This window comes from Triturus cristatus, chromosome 2_1 (genome assembly GCF_964204655.1).
Source record: "Triturus cristatus chromosome 2_1, aTriCri1.1, whole genome shotgun sequence".
Lineage (NCBI taxonomy): Eukaryota > Metazoa > Chordata > Amphibia > Caudata > Salamandridae > Triturus > Triturus cristatus.
The window spans coordinates 50505424-50527043 of NC_140581.1; the positions used below are offsets into that span (position 1 = coordinate 50505424).

General features: G+C 48.8%; 1 protein-coding gene across 2 annotated transcripts in view; it reads right to left on the reverse strand.

Annotated features, from left to right (window-relative positions):
- LOC146863709 (uncharacterized) overlaps nt 1–18920 on the reverse strand; it is a 28768-nt gene extending 9848 nt beyond the window's left edge. The window contains exons 1-2 of one of the 2 annotated variants that reach the window (XM_085627855.1): nt 18720–18920; nt 8006–8129 (exon numbers count right to left, since the gene is read on the reverse strand). In XM_085627855.1, the coding sequence (XP_085483981.1) occupies nt 8006–8090 (85 nt within the window). In that variant the 5' untranslated portion in view covers nt 8091–8129; nt 18720–18920. Of the gene's footprint in view, nt 1–8005; nt 8130–12531; nt 12612–18719 lie in introns of those variants that run through there. The other variant, XM_085627858.1, reaches the window with a different exon arrangement.
- Between the last annotated feature and the right edge of the window lie 2700 nt (nt 18921–21620).

The following is a 21620-nucleotide window of genomic DNA, read 5'->3' on the forward strand; positions in this document are numbered from 1 at the left end:
TGGGTGTTTTGATATATTTTTGTTCATGGAATTTGTGGAGCGCTTGGCTACCCAATCAGTGTTTCCCAGCACTAAAAATCCTGCAGAAAGATGAACCTGTGGAACCTTACATTTAGGAGAAGTAAAAAAACATATCCTGTTTTTGGGGAAAAGTCATGTTTTCAGAGTTTTGTGAAATCCAATCTTTGTAGGGGAAGACTGCAAATGGGGAGGAAGAGAATTCCACAATCTTGAAGCCGGGAACTTAAATGACCGTTCTCCAGCCCGGCCCCCTTACTGTCAGAACCTGGGCAAGGCAAGGCGATGCTGAAAGGACCAAAGACTTCTAGTGGAGCAATACATTGAGATCATGTGGAGGATATAAACCAGGCCACCTCCAGTCAAAGCTCTGCAGACAAAAAAAAAGAACTTTGTACTGATAAGTTTGCCACCGGAAGCCAGTGAAGAACCTTAAGTTGGGCTGAGATGTGGGTGTGCTTGGGCAAGTACCCCTGAAGGCAAACCCACACATTCTGAATATTATGTAAATGTGCTAGTACTTATATAGCGAACAGCTACCCCAGACCAGGGTCTCCCGGCGCTGTATTCATACCGCTAGGGAACCCTTCCTGGCTTTTCCCTGTGAAATGTCCACTCCTGGGCATCCCCAGGGTGAAGCCAGGCATCCCCAGCACTGTGGGCCGTTGTGGAGATTAAGCAAGCTATTGCCCAGAGTTGCAGCATGGGACCCATGATTAGAATAGGCACTGAGGCGAGAATATCCGGTCCGCGGAATTTATAGCCCAAGACCCTGCCGTGACAGGAATCAAACCCTGGTCCCGGACCGGTGCTCTGCATCGAGGTCTGCCGCTCTAACCATTGAGCCACACTTCTCCACAGCTGGTAGCTGCTGGACAAGAGCGTTAGATACTCCCACATATACAACCTTATCATAGTCTAGCTAAGATGTAAAACCAGCCTGGCTGACAGTTTTCTGGCTCTTAGCAGGCAGAGATCAGAGAAACATCCTTAAGCATCTAAGCATGCCGAAACAGGAGACTGTCACTGTGTTGATCTGCTGATCAAACTAAAAGAGGTTATCAAGCAAGATGCCCAAATGTTTTATTTTGGATGTCAGTACTGGCAACGGACCTGGTTTTCTAGGCCACGATTGTGGCCCCTTGAAGGTGGGCTGTTTTTCTATCACCATAGCTGCTGTTCAATTTTAGACAATTAACATCCATCCATTTAGCCACTGATTGTAAGCAGAGCTTAAACGTAGACGAGCCGTTGTTCTCATCATGTACCAGTCTGATGATAATATGGGTGTCACCCGCATAGGATATTATAGAAAAGCCAAATGCTTCCATTGTGTCTGCTAAGTATAGACATTCAAAATGGTGGGACTCAAAGAGGAACCTTGAGGCACCCCACACCGAATCTGGCTTCCAGATGAAATGGAAGATTTGTATGATTCCTGAAAAGAGTGACTGCACCAATAAGAAATCAAGCAGTTCGGAGCAGACCTTCTGAGCAACATCCGGTGGATTCAGTCAATTGCCAGAACAAGGTCCAACAAGTTAAGGGCCGCTGTGCCTCTCAATCTAATGTAGCTTTTAGTTCTTCTGTCATCACCAAACGTGCATACTCTATACTGTGACCTGAGTGGATGCCAGATTGAGAGGCCTGATAATCATGGTGTTACTCGAGGTAATTTGAAAGATGGAGATTGATATTCCTTTTCAAAAAATGTCTGTGAAAGAAACGCAAAAAATAGGGTGAAGTCCATGCAAGAGCTAGGTCCAAAGGAGAGCCCAATTTTACAGAGGACACTACAACATAAAAATTAGTTTGTTGAGCAACGTCAAATTTTGCAGATTGCCCCTCCCCAGTTGCTCAATTGTAGGTGGTTCACGGTACCATTACCACAACTATCTATGAAAGATGTGTAAATGTCTACATTTAAAAGAAAAAGAAGTCTGCAAGCTCATTACAGTTCTCCTCTGAATGAGAGGGGCTGGGAGAAAGGCGTGCCGGATCCATCAGATACTTTACAATTATGGAGACATCTATATTGGACTGTTGAGAGTTTTCAGTTTTCGCAGTGTAATACGCAAGTCTTCTGCTCTAATAGACTTATGGTACTCTTTAATAGTCTTTTTGTAGTTCCATTTAGTACCCTCACCATACGATATACACTAAACAAGTCCCAAAGACTTGCAATTTTTCTTCCTCTCTAATAGATGCTGATTGAATCAGGGGCAGGGCATGTGGTTTAAGTCTTTGCACATTCAGAAAAAGCAGAGTCTTGTCGAAGGAGCAGTCTATTGCAGAGTGTATCTTCATATTACACTCACTCCTCTATTGAATCACCCAAACCAATAAGTGAAGGCTTGAGGGTTTCTGCAGAAAACAAATTTGGACCAGAGTCTCTGTTGCTGTCTGGAGCTAGATAGATAGACCCTCTCCCTAGAGCTAGAATGATATACCCTCTGCCTAAGGAAAATAAACACAATGATCTGACCAGTAAGAACAGATAGGTCAGAAGAGAAAGATCCAGAATAGGTCTTACCTTGTGCGTAGGAGCTTTTCCAATTGGTTAAATTGAAGAGCACCGAACTCTGACCCAGCTTCATTGCAGAGAGGTATTTAGGATCATCAAAACTAAAATTTCACTCGCCCACAATTATTACGTGCGTATTTCACCTCATATGAGGAAATATAATCAGCCAGCTGCACCCCAAAGCAGTAGCTGCCAGCAATGCTCGTGGGTGAGGGGCTGAGTGGGAGGGGTTGTGGGGGGATTCACAGGGGGTACCCCGGGGGTTTCGCGGGGAATTAAACATTTTTTTAAATCGAATTCAACTTTCCTTTCTGCCCGCCGGGTCCCGTGTCTTCTCAGGTCCTTCTCTCCTGCCTCCGACAGGAAGCAGGCAGCCAGGCTCCCTCCCCGAAGCCAATCGCAACGCTGAAAGCAGCGTTGTGATTGGTCAGGACGCCACCTAGCCATGGGCAAATGGGGTATATGGCATAGCAGCCTGCTTGGAGAAGGGCAGAGTGCGCATGACTGGTGTAGGTGGCATGAGAGGTCTGATTAAACAGTCTTTGAACCCTCAGAAGTGGGCGAACCAGTCCTTCCTTGCCCTGCTCAAACTCAATAAGGGGTTTGGCTAACCTCCATCCACTGTAACCCTTGAAGAAAACTCAAATCCACACCCAGTGCAAACCTGAGAGGCATCCATAAGTGTAAAGCTGTAGGTTCTTCATGCCTCTCTAATCGGAACCCAGTTCCTAAGATATTCTTTACTGTATTGAAGATGTTGTGTGTCAAATGGACAGTGTTCCTGGTCAAATGTGGACATGGACGGGAGCAAACGGGTTTGCCTTTGACGCATCAGTGGCGCATTCGTTTCTGAAACTATTTTTTATAGCTGGTTGTCAGAAGGTACCTGACATCCACCTAACTACCAGACCGCACCCAGGAAAATGAAGCCCAAGATGGAGGAGAAAGAGAATGACACCCCACTCTCGCCGCAAAGGGAGTAGAGGACTAACACGAGAGGAAACAGACAGGGATAATTTAAAGTTTATTAATGCCCACATACATATAAGACTGTGGAAGACACAAGCTCTCCTATGTCCCTTTTCCAATTGGACCTGAATGGGGATGTTCATATGCCAGGAGCAAGAGAAAATTCCCTTCCAGGGTGAGAAGGGTTGGGGACCATTCCCAACCTATGTTGGTGTCAGGTAAGAGATTCCGCAATGGGAATACAAATTCTTCCTATGGAGTAAAACATACAGAAAACCGTGCCATTGCACAAATAAGTTGACTTTTTCCTGGACTAAATTCTATACTGTGTTCAAATACGCAACTGGAAATTACCATCCAAAGGAACAAATAGGAATTTAGCTCAAGCATGGCTGGAAAACTGCAAAGTTGTCCCAGGTCATCAAGTTCAAGTTTTTCTAAACTGTAGAAAGTAGAAAACCTGCCCCTGTGCAAATTTGAGTGCAGATTTGCAACTTAAAATCAACTAGATATTCGGATCATATCAGGGGATAGAGTTATTCTAGACATAGAGCAGGTGATACCAGACATGAACATACTAGACTTATTGCAGGACAGTTCTTAGGCAATACATTCCAGAGCATCAAATGATAATATCGGATGTGACATCAGGTTTGGCAGCACCTCAAATTCAGCAATTGAAACTTAACGTGGTAAAACATACAATCCATTATAGACTCTCTTTACAATTAGCCTAGCAAATTTCCCCACACCCAAAGTTACTCATGCTAGAGGCAATGGTAACTCTTGTGGTGATAAAACTCCCATCAGTTCTGAGTTGGGACCTGTTGAATCACTAAGAAATGATTTACTATCAAAGTCTGTAATTCTGCGTTGGATTCCAGGGATAATTCCTCATTTTCCCCAGGATTTTCACATGGAAATTTTAGCAACCTAAATCCTTTTGTAGAATTGATGAGATCCACGGTCTTCCAGAAGATCTTTTAATGTTGATGTGGATAGTATCTGTTGATTCCAGCCCCAGTGGGATTAAGAAGAAACTTGTTCCTTAGAATTCTTCCATGAAAAAGGTATAATCATATACTATCGAAAAAAAAGGGCATACATAGCAAGACATTCCATGCTGCATAATGCAAGTATTCAGGAATATTAAATGAAGGTGTGTATATAGGTCCTTCATTATAAATTGCCAGTCACCAAGGATCTCTGAAACAATGTGGTGGCCCTGGGCCACAGTACAATGATTATGAATCGTTGAACTTACATGGACTTTTAGAGCAGTGGTTTCTACCCTTTTGATATCTGTGGACCCCCACTTAATCATTACTGGACTCCCCGAACCCTTGATGAATCATTATTGGAATTTGGGACCATCACAAAGTCATTGCTGGATGCCAGAGACACTGCCTAAGCAATGTCGAAGAAGAATGCACAAAAATAGAGACATTTTGCTTCTTTATTATGTGTATATTATTATTCTGAAAATATTATTACATTTTGTAAGCAGCTGCAGGCCCCCCAATTAGTTGTCGCGGATCCCTAGTGGTGCCTGGGCCATTGGTTGAAAACCTCTGCTTTAGAGAGTGTGAGTGCTTTTGTTGTGTAGATTCTACAAGAGTGTGAGTGATATTGGTGTGCAGATTCTAGAAGACTGTGAGAGACATTGGTGTGCAATTCTACAGGAGTGTGAGTGATATTGGTGTGCAGATTCTACAAGAGTGTGAGTGATAGTGGTGGGCAGATTCTACAAGAGTGTGAGTGATAGTGGTGGGCAGATTCTAGAAGACTGTGAGAGATATTGGTGTGCAGACTCTACAAGAGTGTGAGTGATAGTGGTGGGCAGATTCCAGAAGACTGTGAGAGATATTGGTGTGCAGATTCTACAAGAGTGTGAGTGATATTGGTGTGCAGATTCTACAAGAGTGTGAGTGATATTGGTGTGCAGATTCTAGGAAACTGTGGGAGATATTGGTGTGCAGATTATAGGACAGCGTGAGTGATAGTGGTGTGCAGATTCTACAAGAGTGTGAGTGATATTTGTGTGCAGATAATAGGACAGTGTGAGTGATAGTGGTGGGCAGGTTCTAGGACAGTGTAAGTGATATTGGTGTGCAGATAATAGGACAGTGTGAGTGATAGTGGTGGGCAGGTTCTAGGACAGTGTGAGTGATATTGGTGTGCAGATTATAGGACAGTGTGAGTGATATTGGTGTGCAGATTATAGGACAGCGTGAGTGATAGTGGTGTGCAGATTCTACAAGAGTGTGAGTGATATTGGTGTGCAGATTATAGGACAGTGTGAGTGATAGTGGTGGGCAGGTTCTAGGACAGTGTGAGTGATATTGGTGTGCAGATTATAGGACAGTGTGAGTGATATTGGTGTGCAGATTATAGGACAGTGTGAGTGATATCGGTTGCTTCCATGATTAACATAATATTATTCTTATGATGATGATAATGATTATTGTTGTTCTTGTTTTATTCTAGAGAGTTATAGCCTGCTGCACCGGCTCTCTCCAGCATTAATACCTTTGATGGCCGATATCGCCCAGCTACGACAGGCTATAAGGCTATTAGAGCATTCCACCTCGTGAGGGCAGAATGTCCTAATTGAAAAGACAAAAGTACGAGAGACAGAGCGGGTTGAAATTCACAGCAGCACGGAAGCCTTCCTGTCACTGCTCTTGCTGTGAATGTTCAACTGCTTTCAGCAGTGCGCAGTGCCGCAGCTGTTCAATGTTGACTGTGAAAGCAGGCTGTCAGGAATTGGCCTCTTGTTCTCCTCGTTTCGGCCAAGCCAGGGAGAAGCAGGAGCTGAGCAGCATCCACTCCTCCCTCCTTCCTAAACCCCAGTGACACTGAGCTACAGGAGGAGGGAAGGGTGAAGGCTCAGGGGCTGAGCAGAATTCACTCTTCCCTCCTTTTTAAGCCTCAGTGACACTGAGCTACAGGAGGAGGGAAGGGTGAAGGCTCAGAGGCTGAGCAGAATTCACTCTTCCCTCCTTTTTAAGCCTCAGTGACACTGAGCTACAGGAGGAGGGAAGGGTGAAGGCTCAGAGGCTGAGCAGAATTCACTCTTCCCTCCTTTTTAAGCCTCAGTGACACTGAGCTACAGGAGGAGGGAAGGGTGAAGGCTCAGGGGCTGAGCAGAATTCACTCTTCCCTCCTTTTTAAGCCTCAGTGACACTGAGCTACAGGATGAGGGAAGGGGGAAGGCTCAGGGGCTGAGCAGCATCCACTCCTCCCTCCTTCCTAAGCCCCAGTGACACTGAGCTACAGGAGGAGGGAAGGGTGAAGGCTCAGGGGCTGAGCAGAATTCACTCTTCCCTCCTTTTTAAGCCTCAGTTACACTGAGCTACAGGAGGAGGGAAGGGTGAAGGCTCAGGGGCTGAGCAGAATTCACTCTTCCCTCCTTTTTAAGCCTCAGTGACACTGAGCTACAGGAGGAGGGAAGGGTGAAGGCTCAGAGGCTGAGCAGAATTCACTCTTCCCTCCTTTTTAAGCCTCAGTGACACTGAGCTACAGGAGGAGGGAAGGGTGAAGGCTCAGAGGCTGAGCAGAATTCACTCTTCCCTCCTTTTTAAGCCTCAGTGACACTGAGCTACAGGAGGAGGGAAGGGTGAAGGCTCAGAGGCTGAGCAGAATTCACTCTTCCCTCCTTTTTAAGCCTCAGTGACACTGAGCTACAGGAGGAGGGAAGGGTGAAGGCTCAGAGGCTGAGCAGAATTCACTCTTCCCTCCTTTTTAAGCCTCAGTGACACTGAGCTACAGGAGGAGGGAAGGGTGAAGCCTCAGGGGCTGAGCAGAATTCACTCTTCCCTCCTTTTTAAGCCTGAGTGACACTGAGCTACAGGAGGAGGGAAGGGTGAAGGCTCCATGTGTTCCGTTCCATTGCCTCTGCCTTTCACTTAGCAGTGCCCCATCCATATACTTTGGAGTGGCAGAGGAACGAGAAAGGCACAGGACTTTAGGACATTGAAATGTTGAGGGCAGCTGTTCTGCACCAGCTTATATATGGAGCTGCTACTCCATTGTCTTCAATGGAGTTCAGATCTCTTTTCACAAGGTGAACTTCAAGGGTGGAGATAAAATACCTGCAGGGAGATGCTATTCCTGAATCGGATGCAGTGTCCTGTTTCTTCTCGCATCTTAAATAAAGCAGATCAAAGACTCAAGCCTCCTCTGATCTTCTCTAAATAGAGCCTATGCATAAACTAAGAGCAAGTGTACTACAGAGGCATTCTTAAAACTGAGAGCTGCAGCATATGTAGAGGGTGGGATAGATTTCATAAAAGCTATGGTATTTCTAAAGAATGAATCAACCACTCAGCCTGTGATCCCTTGTTTTTATGACTCTTTGTAAAGCTGAGATGACCTTCTGCCCACTTGCTGTGGTGGGCGAGGATGTCAAACGCAGCCATGGCCACTGTTGTCACTACATGAAGTCACTGTTTATCATGAGGTAAAGTCAGACTCCTGTGTCTACAAACTTACTGTAAATGGCAACTGGGCCGGAAAAGGAACTTCCCAGGATGGAGAACAGAATGACCAGTGAGTACATTTGTATTCGGGGTCCCATGGTGCCGGTGCTGACTGATCTTCTAGCCAGGTCTTCTTCCTGCATAAGAGGGCAGAGAAATATAATTTTTCACTTATGAAACAACTTATGAAGACAACTTTAAACCCTAAATATCTGAAGCTACGACTATGAAGAACAGCATTGTGCCTAATATTTGAAGATAGAAATGTCTTCATAAAAAAGATAATGGAGAGGCTGATTTGCAAGAAAGTGATGCATCTGTAGAGATGCATCACTTTCCCTGCGCCACCCTTAGAAACCCTTGCGCCGCCATGGATGCACTGTATTTACAATATGGCGCACCATGGTGCATGGATTCACAGATGTGTCAGAAATTCTGACGCATCTGTTGGGGCAAAAGTCACGCATTGCTGGAGTCGTGTCGCATGCATGATGCAACTCCAGCAAAGCATTTTGAGGCCTATTCCCACTACACTGTGTCACACCTTACGCCTGCTTCAAGCACGCGTGAGGTTTTGATGCAACGGTGGTGCAAAAGTGTCGCAAGGGGCTTGTAAATCCTCCCTGAAGTTTGCAGGAGTTTTCATCTAACTTGGCCCATCCATTCTCATGTCTCTCCTCCCCAGAAGAGCTCCCATGTCTGGATTACAGATTGAATGCCTAGCTCATCCTGTTATAGTCAAGCGCCTGGGATACACAACAGCAGATTTAGAAGGATTGTTACTCAGGTTAACAAATGTTTACTCTTGTATTCCCGCCATGCTGGATATGCCACATCAGAAAAATCTTCTCTGTTGAAAGGCGGGGTTTGCAATGACAGCTTACCTCCTTGAATGTGTCTTCCCCACCCCCGGTGTGACACAGTCAGGAGTTAGAGTTGTAGTATACCCTTGTGTAATGGGAGGTAGGTCATTCATTGCTATCTGCATCAGACTACGACCTGACACTGAAGCTGTGATAAAAGCCCACATAGCAGTAAGTGGTAAAACCAGCCTTGAGGTTCACCCACTCGTTGTTTCCATGTTCACGGGGATTGGTATCTATCTGCGACCGACTGCCCTCTGGTCAAGCTCCTAATTAAAGGCTAAATAGCTCCAAGGAAACCACTAATACACCTGTTAGCTGTCTGATATTTACTTAATATTAGGTTGAGAAAACCAGACGTCAATGCTATGTTTCTCTCAAGGTAAACTCTCTGCTTGGAAAAGACCTATTGTCAGCTTACCAAGATCCTGCAGGGGCTTTAAAGCCCACTGATGCTTACCATTGGTTGACTTTATTGTCACTCTAATTTGCTTGCTTCTTATTCAATAACTATCCTTGTCCACATTGAGCTTCTCCCTCCCCTAGAGCACAGCCTCTATACTTGTATTCTTCCTCTGCTCACTTTCATGGAATTACTTTTCTTCTTTTAGCTTAAGCACTCCACAAGAGTGCAAATGCTCGCCAGCTGTCCCTTCCGCGTGCTTATCTTCTCCCCATTTTGCTCTGTTTTGCTCTCTCCAGTCTGTTTACTTTACTTTTCTTCCCTGGTTTCTCTGTCTCATTTCTTTTCACTGAAGCACTTCATGAATGCTTGAGTTTTGAGGGCTGTCTTCGCTTCCCTCCCGCAGGTTTTTCTCTCTTGTCTGTGTGCTTCTCTTTCCCCTATGGTACTCTCTGGCATTCTTGTATTTCCCTCCACCATCCTACACTCCATTTTGCCCTTCCGCTCTCACCCTAGGTGTGCTGCTTTGCCCTTCCTCACCCCCACCAGCTCCTCTGTTACCCCCCATGCCACTATACTCATTCCACTGATATGTCATTACTTCCATTTCTTTTTTACTTTTTTATTTTGATGATTCTGCACAGCGTCCCGAATATGCGCAGCACCATCAAAAGCATAGCAAAGCCCAATGGCCGCAAAGACAAGGCACCCTGGCTTTGCTAATGCTTGTTTTAAAAGGGCAGTGGGCTCCTTGCTGCATGTCTGTGGCAGCAGCTCTCAGCAGTCTAATGGGTAATGTAATAATGCTTGGAAGGCATTTGTGCTGCTTCCACTTCTTTCTATTGTGGACAAATTAATCAAGTGTGAGGGTAAAGCATTTCCAGCTGTCTGCTCCAATTCAGAATCAGCCCCTGGCATGAGTGAGTGAGTCAGGGACTAAGCCCGCTCCTGTGTTTTCAGCTTTGGGGAGACTTGAGTCTGTGCGCTGCATAGGACCGGTGGACATGTGCCACATGGGCTATAGTAGGGGGTGGTGAGGATACTTCTTTTGTCAGAGGACTCTCCCCCCTGCATTCAAGCCAGTCCTGAGCTCATCAGGGCGTAATGACATTCACAGGTCATGCTTCTCTTCCTGCTGTCATTTGAGTGCCCAGGGTTGCAAAGCAGAGGTGTGACATCTCCCTCCTTTCTGAAGTGTGCCTTTCTGATTGGAACAACATGTGTCACCGGCAAAGATTTGTGAAATCTGTCTATGTATGTGGGATAAACTGGAATCAATACATATTGAGCCCCCTCTGGTATGCCCATGGTGAGCATAAAACAATGGAATGGAATGCGGCCCGAGTGACTGCCAGTGGCTGAGATTAATTCAAGCATTCCATCCATCACCTTGTTGTTTTTGCATTTGGGCCCTAAGTGCATCGGGTCTGCCCCGGCGTGGTCCCAAGACTCACTTTGCAATGGAACCAAGCTACACCAGTCTGAGAAGCCCTAACTAGGGCAGAACCAGTCCTAGGTTGCTTGTGTTCCAGTTCAGGACTGTTCCCAGGCTGATTTACATATGGTTCGGTTCCAAACTGAGGGGGCGGGTGGGCAAAAGAATGATGGATTTGGATGCCACACGAGCGATTGCCAGTGACTGAATTTCATTTGAGCATCACAGGGATTGTGGCCTGCTGGTGTCAGCAGACCAACAGGTCTGTGATCTGTTTTAAATAGAGCAATCATTTTTGTTAAATTGCAAATGTCTTCCTTAAAGGGAATCTGGATGCAGTCAAAGAAAGCAGTCTGCCCATGGATCACTGCCTACTCCTAATTCTATTTTTCAACATCCACATGGGTAAATGGCCCCTTTGCATGTTCAAATGGGTAATGGTGGTAAAATATTAATCTTTTGCATCAATACATACTGTAAAGAGTCAGTATTGAGAAGGGGTGCCCAAAACAGCCCCTTCCAAATACCCATTGGGTCTGGTTTCCTAAACCCCTTCAATGATTCGGAAAAGCCTTTGGGTGTTCAATGGGCTTAGGACGTTTGCAGAGGGGTTTTAGCGTTTGCATCCTCCCCCGATGTGCCGATCATTGGTGTACAGTCACTGAGAGCCTTTGCAGATCTGGCCCTAAGAGGACCAGTCTTCAAACCTCTTCATTCCCCATGGTGGAGATGTCAGGGAAGCACCAACTGTGGAGAAATGCCTCCTGCGCGCTGTGGTTCCCATTTGAAAAGGTGTTCAGGTCTACACGTTTGCAGGTTGAGTTTCTCTGTTGCTACGGACTTTCCTCACAAGCAAACATTTAGCAGAGATTTCCTGCTGAGACATCTGCTTTTTTATCTCTTCAAACTTCACAGAGTTGTAACGAGAATAAACCTTTGAACATCCTTTCTACTCACCTGACTATCTGATTATTCAGTGTTCGTCTCAGCTGCTCTCTTCTACCAGCTCAGGAGGGATCTCACGCACCCAGTGAGTGATGGTGTCAGGCCTCACCACTGCCTGCTGCTCCGAGGTTGGATCTCCCACACTCAGTGAGTGATGGTGTCAGGCCTCACCTCTACCTGCTGCTCTCAGGTGGGATCTCACACACTCTGTGAGTGATGGTGTCAGGCCTCACCACTGCCTGCTACTCTCAGGTGGGATCTCCCACACTCTGAGTGATGGTGTCAGGCCTCACCTCTGCCTGCTGCTCTCAGGTGGGATCTCACACACTCAGTGAGTGATGGTGTCAGGCCTCACCACTGCCTACTACTCTCAGGTGAGATCTCCCACACTCTGTGAGTGATGGTGTCAGGCCTCACCACTGCCTGCTGCTCTCAGGTGGGATCTCACGCACCCAGTGTGGAATGGTGTCAGGCCTCACCACTGCCTGCTGCTCTTAGCTGGGATCTCCCACACTCAGTGAGTGATGGTGTCAGGCTTCACCGCTGCCTGCTCCTCTCAGGTGGGATCTCCCACACTCAGTGAGTGATGGTGTCAGGCTTCACCACTGCCTGCTGCTCTCAGGTGGGATCTCCCACACTCAGTGAGTGATGGTGTCAGGCTTCACCACTGCCTGCTGCTGTCAGGTCGGATCTCCCACACTCAGTGAGTGATGGTGTCAGGCCTCACCTCTGCCTGCTGCACTCAGTGAGTGATGGTGTCAGGTCTCACCACTGCCTGCTGCTCTCAGGTGGGATCTCACGCACCCAGTGAGTGATGGTGTCAGGCCTCACAACTGCCTGCTGCTCTCAGGTGGGATCTCCCACACTCAGTGAGTGATGGTGTCAGGTTTCACCTCTGTCTGCTGCTCTCTTCTGCCAGCTCAGGTGGGATTTCTCCCACACTCGGTGAGTGATGGTGTCAGGTCTCACCTCTACCTACTGCTCTCAGGTGGGATCTCAAACACTCAGTGAGTGATGGTGTCAGGCTTCACCACTGCCTGCTGCTCTCAGGTGGGATCTCCCACACTCAGTGAGTGATGGTGTCAGGCTTCACCACTGCCTGCTGCTCTCAGGTCAGATCTCCCACACTCAGTGAGTGATGGTGTCAGGCCTCACCTCTGCCTGCTGCACTCAGTGAGTGATGGTGTCAGGTCTCACCACTGCCTGCTGCTCTCAGGTGGGATCTCACGCACCCAGTGAGTGATGGTGTCAGGCCTCACCACTGCCTGCTGCTCTCAGGTGGGATCTCCCACACTCAGTGAGTGATGGTGTCAGGTCTCACCTCTGTCTGCTGCTCTCTTTTGCCAGCTCAGGTGGGATTTCTCCCACACTCGGTGAGTGATGGTGTCAGGTCTCACCTTTGCCTGCTGCTCTCAGGTGGGATCTCACGCACTCAGTGAGTGATGGTGTCAGGCTTCACCACTGCCTGCTGCTCTCAGGTGAGATCTCCCGCACTCAGTGAGGGATGGTGTCAGGCCTCACCACTGCCTGCTGCACTCAGGTGGGATCTCCCGCACTCAGAGAGTGATGGTGTCAGGCCCCACCACTACCTGCTGCTCTCAGGTGGGATCTCCCACACTCAGTGAGTGATGGTGTCAGGTCTCACCTCTGTGTGCAGCTCTCTTCTGCCAGCTCTGGTGGGATTTCTCCCACACTCGGTGAGTGATGGTTGTCAGGTCTCAGCTCTGTCTGCTGCACTCAGGTGGGATCTCCCGCACTCAGTGAGTGATGGTGTCAGGCCTCACCACTGCCTGCTGCTCTCAGGTGGGATCTCCCACACTCAGTGAGTGATGGTGTCAGGCCTCACCACTGCCTGCTACTCTCAGGTAGGATCTCCCACACTCTGTGAGTGGTGGTCTCAGGCCTCACCTCTGCCTGCTGCTGTCAGGTGGGATCTCACACACTCAGTGAGTGATGGTGTCAGGCCTCACCACTGCCTGCTGCTCTCAGGTGGGATCTCCCACACTCTGTGAGTGATGGTGTCAGGCCTCACCTCTGCCTGCTGCTGTCAGGTGGGATCTCCCACACTCTGTGAGTGATGGTGTCAGGCCTCACCACTGCCTGCTGCTCCGAGGTTGGATCTCCCACACTCAGTGAGTGATGGTGTCAGGCCTCACCTCTACCTGCTGCTCTCAGGTGGGATCTCACACACTCTGTGAGTGATGGTGTCAGGCCTCACCACTGCCTGCTACTCTCAGGTGGGATCTCCCACACTCTGAGTGATGGTGTCAGGCCTCACCTCTGCCTGCTGCTCTCAGGTGGGATCTCACACACTCAGTGAGTGATGGTGTCAGGCCTCACCACTGCCTACTACTCTCAGGTGAGATCTCCCACACTCTGTGAGTGATGGTGTCAGGCCTCACCACTGCCTGCTGCTCTCAGGTGGGATCTCACGCACCCAGTGTGGAATGGTGTCAGGCCTCACCACTGCCTGCTGCTCTTAGCTGGGATCTCCCACACTCAGTGAGTGATGGTGTCAGGCTTCACCGCTGCCTGCTCCTCTCAGGTGGGATCTCCCACACTCAGTGAGTGATGGTGTCAGGCTTCACCACTGCCTCCTGCTCTCAGGTGGGATCTCCCACACTCAGTGAGTGATGGTGTCAGGCTTCACCACTGCCTGCTGCTGTCAGGTCGGATCTCCCACACTCAGTGAGTGATGGTGTCAGGCCTCACCTCTGCCTGCTGCACTCAGTGAGTGATGGTGTCAGGTCTCACCACTGCCTGCTGCTCTCAGGTGGGATCTCACGCACCCAGTGAGTGATGGTGTCAGGCCTCACCACTGCCTGCTGCTCTCAGGTGGGATCTCCCACACTCAGTGAGTGATGGTGTCAGGTTTCACCACTGTCTGCTGCTCTCTTCTGCCAGCTCAGGTGGGATTTCTCCCACACTCGGTGAGTGATGGTGTCAGGTCTCACCTCTACCTGCTGCTCTCAGGTGGGATCTCAAACACTCAGTGAGTGATGGTGTCAGGCTTCACCACTGCCTGCTGCTCTCAGGTGGGATCTCCCACACTCAGTGAGTGATGGTGTCAGGCTTCACCACTGCCTGCTGCTCTCAGGTCAGATCTCCTACACTCAGTGAGTGATGGTGTCAGGCCTCACCTCTGCCTGCTGCACTCAGTGAGTGATGGTGTCAGGTCTCACCACTGCCTGCTGCTCTCAGGTGGGATCTCACGCACCCAGTGAGTGATGGTGTCAGGCCTCACTACTGCCTGCTGCTCTCAGGTGGGATCTCCCACACTCAGTGAGTGATGGTGTCAGGTCTCACCTCTGTCTGCTGCTCTCTTTTGCCAGCTCAGGTGGGATTTCTCCCACACTCGGTGAGTGATGGTGTCAGGTCTCACCTTTGCCTGCTGCTCTCAGGTGGGATCTCACGCACTCAGTGAGTGATGGTGTCAGGCTTCACCACTGCCTGCTGCTCTCAGGTGAGATCTCCCTCACTCAGTGAGGGATGGTGTCAGGCCTCACCACTGCCTGCTGCACTCAGGTGGGATCTCCCGCACTCAGAGAGTGATGGTGTCAGGCCTCACCACTACCTGCTGCTCTCAGGTGGGATCTCCCACACTCAGTGAGTGATGGTGTCAGGTCTCACCTCTGTGTGCAGCTCTCTTCTGCCAGCTCTGGTGGGATTTCTCCCACACTCGGTGAGTGATGGTTGTCAGGTCTCAGCTCTGTCTGCTGCACTCAGGTGGGATCTCCCGCACTCAGTGAGTGATGGTGTCAGGCCTCACCACTGCCTGCTGCTCTCAGGTGGGATCTCCCACACTCAGTGAGTGATGGTGTCAGGCCTCACCACTGCCTGCTACTCTCAGGTAGAATCTCCCACACTCTGTGAGTGATGGTGTCAGGCCTCACCTCTGCCTGCTGCTGTCAGGTGGGATCTCACACACTCAGTGAGTGATGGTGTCAGGCCTCACCACTGCCTGCTGCTCTCAGGTGGGATCTCCCACACTCTGTGAGTGATGGTGTCAGGCCTCACCTCTGCCTGCTGCTGTCAGGTGGGATCTCCCACACTCTGTGAGTGATGGTGTCAGGCCTCACCACTGCCTGCTGCTCTCAGGTGGGATCTCACGCACCCAGCATGGAATGGTGTCAGGCTTCACCACTGCCTGCTGCTCTTAGCTGGGATCTCCCACACTCAGTGAGTGATGGTGTCAGGCTTCACCGCTGCCTGCTCCTCTCAGTTGGGATCTCCCACACTCAGTGAGTGATGGTGTCAGGCTTCACCACTGCCTGCTGCTCTCAGGTGGGATCTCCCACACTCAGTGAGTGATGGTGTCAGGCTTCACCACTTCCTGCTGCTCTCAGGTCGGATCTCCCACACTCAGTGAGTGATGGTGTCAGGCCTCACCTCTGCCTGCTGCACTCAGTGAGTGATGGTGTCAGGTCTCACCACTGCCTGCTGCTCTCAGGTGGGATCTCACGCACCCAGTGAGTGATGGTGTCAGGCCTCACCACTGCCTGCTGCTCTCAGGTGGGATCTCCCACACTCAGTGAGTGATGGTGTCAGGTTTCATCTCTGTCTGCTGCTCTCTTCTGCCAGCTCAGGTGGGATTTCTCCCACACTCGGTGAGTGATGGTGTCAGGTCTCACCTCTACCTGCTGCTCTCAGGTGGCATCTCAAACACTCAGTGAGTGATGGTGTCAGGCTTCACCACTGCCTGCTGCTCTCAGGTTGGATCTCCCACACTCAGTGAGTGATGGTGTCAGGCATCACCACTGCCTGCTGCTCTCAGGTCAGATCTCCAACACTCAGTGAGTGATGGTGTCAGGCCTCACCTCTGCCTGCTGCACTCAGTGAGTGATGGTGTCAGGTCTCACCACTGCCTGCTGCTCTCAGGTGGGATCTCACGCACCCAGTGAGTGATGGTGTCAGGCCTCACCACTGCCTGCTGCTCTCAGGTGGGATCTCCCACACTCAGTGAGTGATGGTGTCAGGTCTCACCTCTGTCTGCTGCTCTCTTCTGCAAGCTCAGATGGGATTTCTCCCACACTTGGTGAGTGATGTTGTCAGGTCTCACCTTTGCCTGCTGCTCTCAGGTGGGATCTCACGCACTCAGTGAGTGATGGTGTTAGGCTTCACCACTGCCTGCTGCTCTCAGGTGAGATCTCCCGCACTCAGTGAGTGATGGTGTCAGGCCTCACCACTGCCTGCTGCACTCAGGTGGGATCTCCCGCACTCAGAGAGTGATGGTGTCAGGCCTCACCACTACCTGCTGCTCTCAGGTGGGATCTCCCACACTCAGTGAGTGATGGTGTCAGGTCTCACCTCTGTGTGCAGCTCTCTTCTGCCAGCTCAGGTGGGATTTCTCCCACACTCGGTGAGTGATGGTTGATAGGTCTCAGCTCTGTCTGCTGCACTCAGGTGGGATCTCCCGCACTCAGTGAGTGATGGTGTCAGGCCTCACCACTGCCTGCTGCTCTCAGGTGGGATCTCCCACACTCAGTGAGTGATGGTGTCAGGCCTCACCTCTGTCTGCTGCTCTCAGGTGGTATCTCCCACACACAGTGAGTGATGGTGTCAGGCCTCACCACGGCCTGCTCCTCTCAGGTGGGATCTCCCACACTCGGTGAGTGATGGTGTCAGGTCTCAGCTCTGTCTGCTGCACTCAGGTGGGATCTCCCGCACTCAGTGAGTGATGGTGTCAGGCCTCACCACTGCCTGCTGCTCTCAGGTGGGATCTCCCACACTCAGTGAGTGATGGTGTCAGGTTTCACCTCTGTCTGCTGCTCTCTTCTGCCAGCTCAGGTGGGATTTCTCCCACACTCGGTGAGTGATGGTGTCAGGTCTCACCTCTACCTGCTGCTCTCAGGTGGCATCTCAAACACTCAGTGAGTGATGGTGTCAGGCTTCACCACTGCCTGCTGCTCTCAGGTTGGATCTCCCACACTCAGTGAGTGATGGTGTCAGGCATCACCACTGCCTGCTGCTCTCAGGTCAGATCTCCAACACTCAGTGAGTGATGGTGTCAGGCCTCACCTCTGCCTGCTGCACTCAGTGAGTGATGGTGTCAGGTCTCACCACTGCCTGCTGCTCTCAGGTGGGATCTCACGCACCCAGTGAGTGATGGTGTCAGGCCTCACCACTGCCTGCTGCTCTCAGGTGGGATCTCCCACACTCAGTGAGTGATGGTGTCAGGTCTCACCTCTGTCTGCTGCTCTCTTCTGCAAGCTCAGATGGGATTTCTCCCACACTTGGTGAGTGATGTTGTCAGGTCTCACCTTTGCCTGCTGCTCTCAGGTGGGATCTCACGCACTCAGTGAGTGATGGTGTTAGGCTTCACCACTGCCTGCTGCTCTCAGGTGAGATCTCCCGCACTCAGTGAGTGATGGTGTCAGGCCTCACCACTGCCTGCTGCACTCAGGTGGGATCTCCCGCACTCAGAGAGTGATGGTGTCAGGCCTCACCACTACCTGCTGCTCTCAGGTGGGATCTCCCACACTCAGTGAGTGATGGTGTCAGGTCTCACCTCTGTGTGCAGCTCTCTTCTGCCAGCTCAGGTGGGATTTCTCCCACACTCGGTGAGTGATGGTTGATAGGTCTCAGCTCTGTCTGCTGCACTCAGGTGGGATCTCCCGCACTCAGTGAGTGATGGTGTCAGGCCTCACCACTGCCTGCTGCTCTCAGGTGGGATCTCCCACACTCAGTGAGTGATGGTGTCAGGCCTCTCCTCTGTCTGCTGCTCTCAGGTGGTATCTCCCACACACAGTGAGTGATGGTGTCAGGCCTCACCACGGCCTGCTCCTCTCAGGTGGGATCTCCCACACTCGGTGAGTGATGGTGTCAGGTCTCAGCTCTGTCTGCTGCACTCAGGTGGGATCTCCCGCACTCAGTGAGTGATGGTGTCAGGCCTCACCACTGCCTGCTGCTCTCAGGTGGGATCTCCCACACTCAGTGAGTGATGGTGTCAGGCCTCACCACTGCCTGCTGCTCTCAGGTGGGATCTCCCACACTCAGTGAGTGATGGTGTCAGGCCTCACCACTGCCTGCTGCTCTCAGGTGGGATCTCCCACACTCAGTGAGTGATGGTGTCAGGACTCACCTCTGTCTGCTGCTCTCTTCTGCCAGCTCCGGTGGGATTTCTCCCACACTCGGTGAGTGATGCTGTGGTAGAAATCTCTCTAGATATAGAACCTGCAATGCAAATTAGGAGCAATCTTTCGAGGTAGAACTGCTTCTACAGAACCAACCAGAAGGAAGTCTTCACCCTGCAAACATTCTTCAGAAGGTGAGTAATCTCGACAAACAGCTGAGAGCAAATAATATTGTTTAATCTTTATTACTTGAGGGCTGGAAAGCCCTGAGTCGTGTTACATGGCCGCTCACACCCGGCTGTGGCAGGAAGGCAGGCTATTCAGATGTAAGAGTGAGGTCAGAGCCCGACCTGGGCATTATTAAATCATATTTAGTCATGCTAAAAGTAGGTGTAGTCCCAAAACAAAGCACTCAATGCTGCAGATGTAGGTCCCCGAGTACATGCAACAAGGATGCCACTAAAGGTGAGGGAGCCCCAGGACCTGCATACTCTTCTGAAAGACCGGAAGTGACATCATACGTCTACGCCTCCTTCTAAAATGTAACTTAACAGCTCTAAAATAAATTCAAATACTAGTTTGGTACAAACGTGCCTGATAATGTAACCCTTTGTCATTGCCACTAGAATTATGCAGCATAAGAGGATCACATTATGTGGCAGGCTTGACTAAATTATTTGGCAGAAAGGGCAAATTAGCAGCTTTCTTTGCGATAGTATTACTTCATTATTTTGCCTATTTTACACATGGTAACACTGTCTCTGGAAATATTTCACCTCTTTAGTATCAATCTAACACCTAAATACAGCAATAAGCAACTGAAAGATGACCAGTTAACCTTTTGAGAAGGGCCTTCCAATGCGCAGGAACACTGGTCATCGTGCTTTTTAGTAACGTTCGAACAGCTTGAGCTGGAAAAAAACTTTGTTATTTTAAACTCTCCAGATTATGCAGCAGAGCATAGATTATGTGGCAAATGCATGAAATCCATAATTATGCAACAACTCTAGAGCCGCAGATCCACATAATTCTAGTGGGCCTGCTCTTATGGTATTTAATCATTTATAATCAATTAACAACTGCGCCTTCCCATAGGCCCATGCATCTAATAGTTGAAGCTACTCCATGAAGAATATTTGCTAGTGCTCACCCATATCACATCAACTGTATATCAGTAAATAGCGACTATGAAATAAATCTGTCGGCTGATGATTTGGGAATTAATCTCTGCGATTTCGAGATTGCAAATGAAAGATTTAATATTTTAGCCTTAACAAAGCCGACAGAATTGCCTAATGAGGCCTTTTAAAATTACCAGCAATCACATTTTACTCTGTGAACGGATTTACTATATGTTGGAAAATGGCCCTCTCCGAAGGGTCACCACAAACTTGTTGCCTTCCTCCTCCTCCTTTTGCTGTATCTTTTTGTTTTCCTGAGGACTCTGAGCACTTTACCACTTCACATGTGTTTATACCTCGTTGGCATATACAGTTTACCAAGACAGCCCCTTTTAAAGTGGTATACCATATACCCAGGACCTGTAACTTAAATGCAGCACTGGTTCTGTCATCCACACAAGTAGCCTTTCAAACCAGGCCTGCAATTGCAATTGCAAAGCCTGTGTGTGCAGGATACTGCCACTTCGACTTGGCATTTAAAACCACTTGCCAAGCTTTAACCTTCACTTTTATTACCCCTATGATAGGCCCAAGGTAGCCCTATAGGCAGGGTACTGTGTAACTAAAAGGTAGCACATGTACGGTTAAGTTTAACATGTCTTGGTAGTGAGAAACAGATACATTCGTTTTCATTAGTGAGAGGCCCACTCCTTTCATAGGCTAGCATTGGGAATTCCTTAAAACACTTTCAGGCTGTAATTACTGATAAGAATGAAGTAGATGCATGCTGTTTCATATCTTTGGAATGATAATGATAAATCCTCTTTAATGGTAAAGTTAGCTTTAACATTACTATTTTAGAAATGACACTTTTAGAAATTGGACATCTATCAGCTCTTAACTTTCCTTTGAGTGCTGGGCTGGGTGATAGATACACTTTGTGCATTCCCTCTTGACAGCCACACACATAGGAAGGGTGGGTGTGACAACGAACTCATCAGCAATCATTTGCATTCTGATAGCCTTCCTAGGTAAGAAGGGGGAAAGGGAGCTTACTCTTACATTTGAAGTCAACCCCACTTCAAAGGCAGATTTGGGTATACGTCCTGGGGCTCTGAGCCTTGCCAAATCAGGACACTACTGAACCTATGAAGAACCCTGCCAGAAGTAAGGTCTGCTGTGTTACAAGGATTGCCACTCTGCTTGAGTGACTGTTACAAAGAACTGCTTCATTGATGTGGTGTATACAATAAAAAAAGACACAAGTGTTCCAAACAAAAAAAAGAAAATTCTTCAAGAGAAAATACTTAATGACTTTGTTGAGACTTAATTGAACCCAAGCAAAAGCAAAAAAAAGAATTGGATTTCAATTTTCCATTTTATATTTGAGCAATTTGATAATCAGTCGATACATTAATTACATGTAAACTGCGAATACCATTAAAGAAGAACGATTTTGACCAGTTTGCTCCAAGGTGGGTGCAAGGGGAAAGGTGGTGGATAACATGCTTGTAAATTAGATAAATAAGAATGAGTGGAACAATTAGAAACAATTTTAGAACATGTCGGAGAATTATTAACACATTTCATATAATCCACATTGAGTTATAGACTCCACATTGTTGACTAAATATGGGATATAGTTCCAGTACAGTTGAGTATGGTTGGTATGTCAATGTTTCGACCCTGGGTGTAGGGTAAGGGCTAATTGTTCCTTAGAAACGGGTCTTCTACAGGACAGAGAAGGGAGCAACCTAAGAAAAGTGAAAGGGAACAATAAAATGTCTA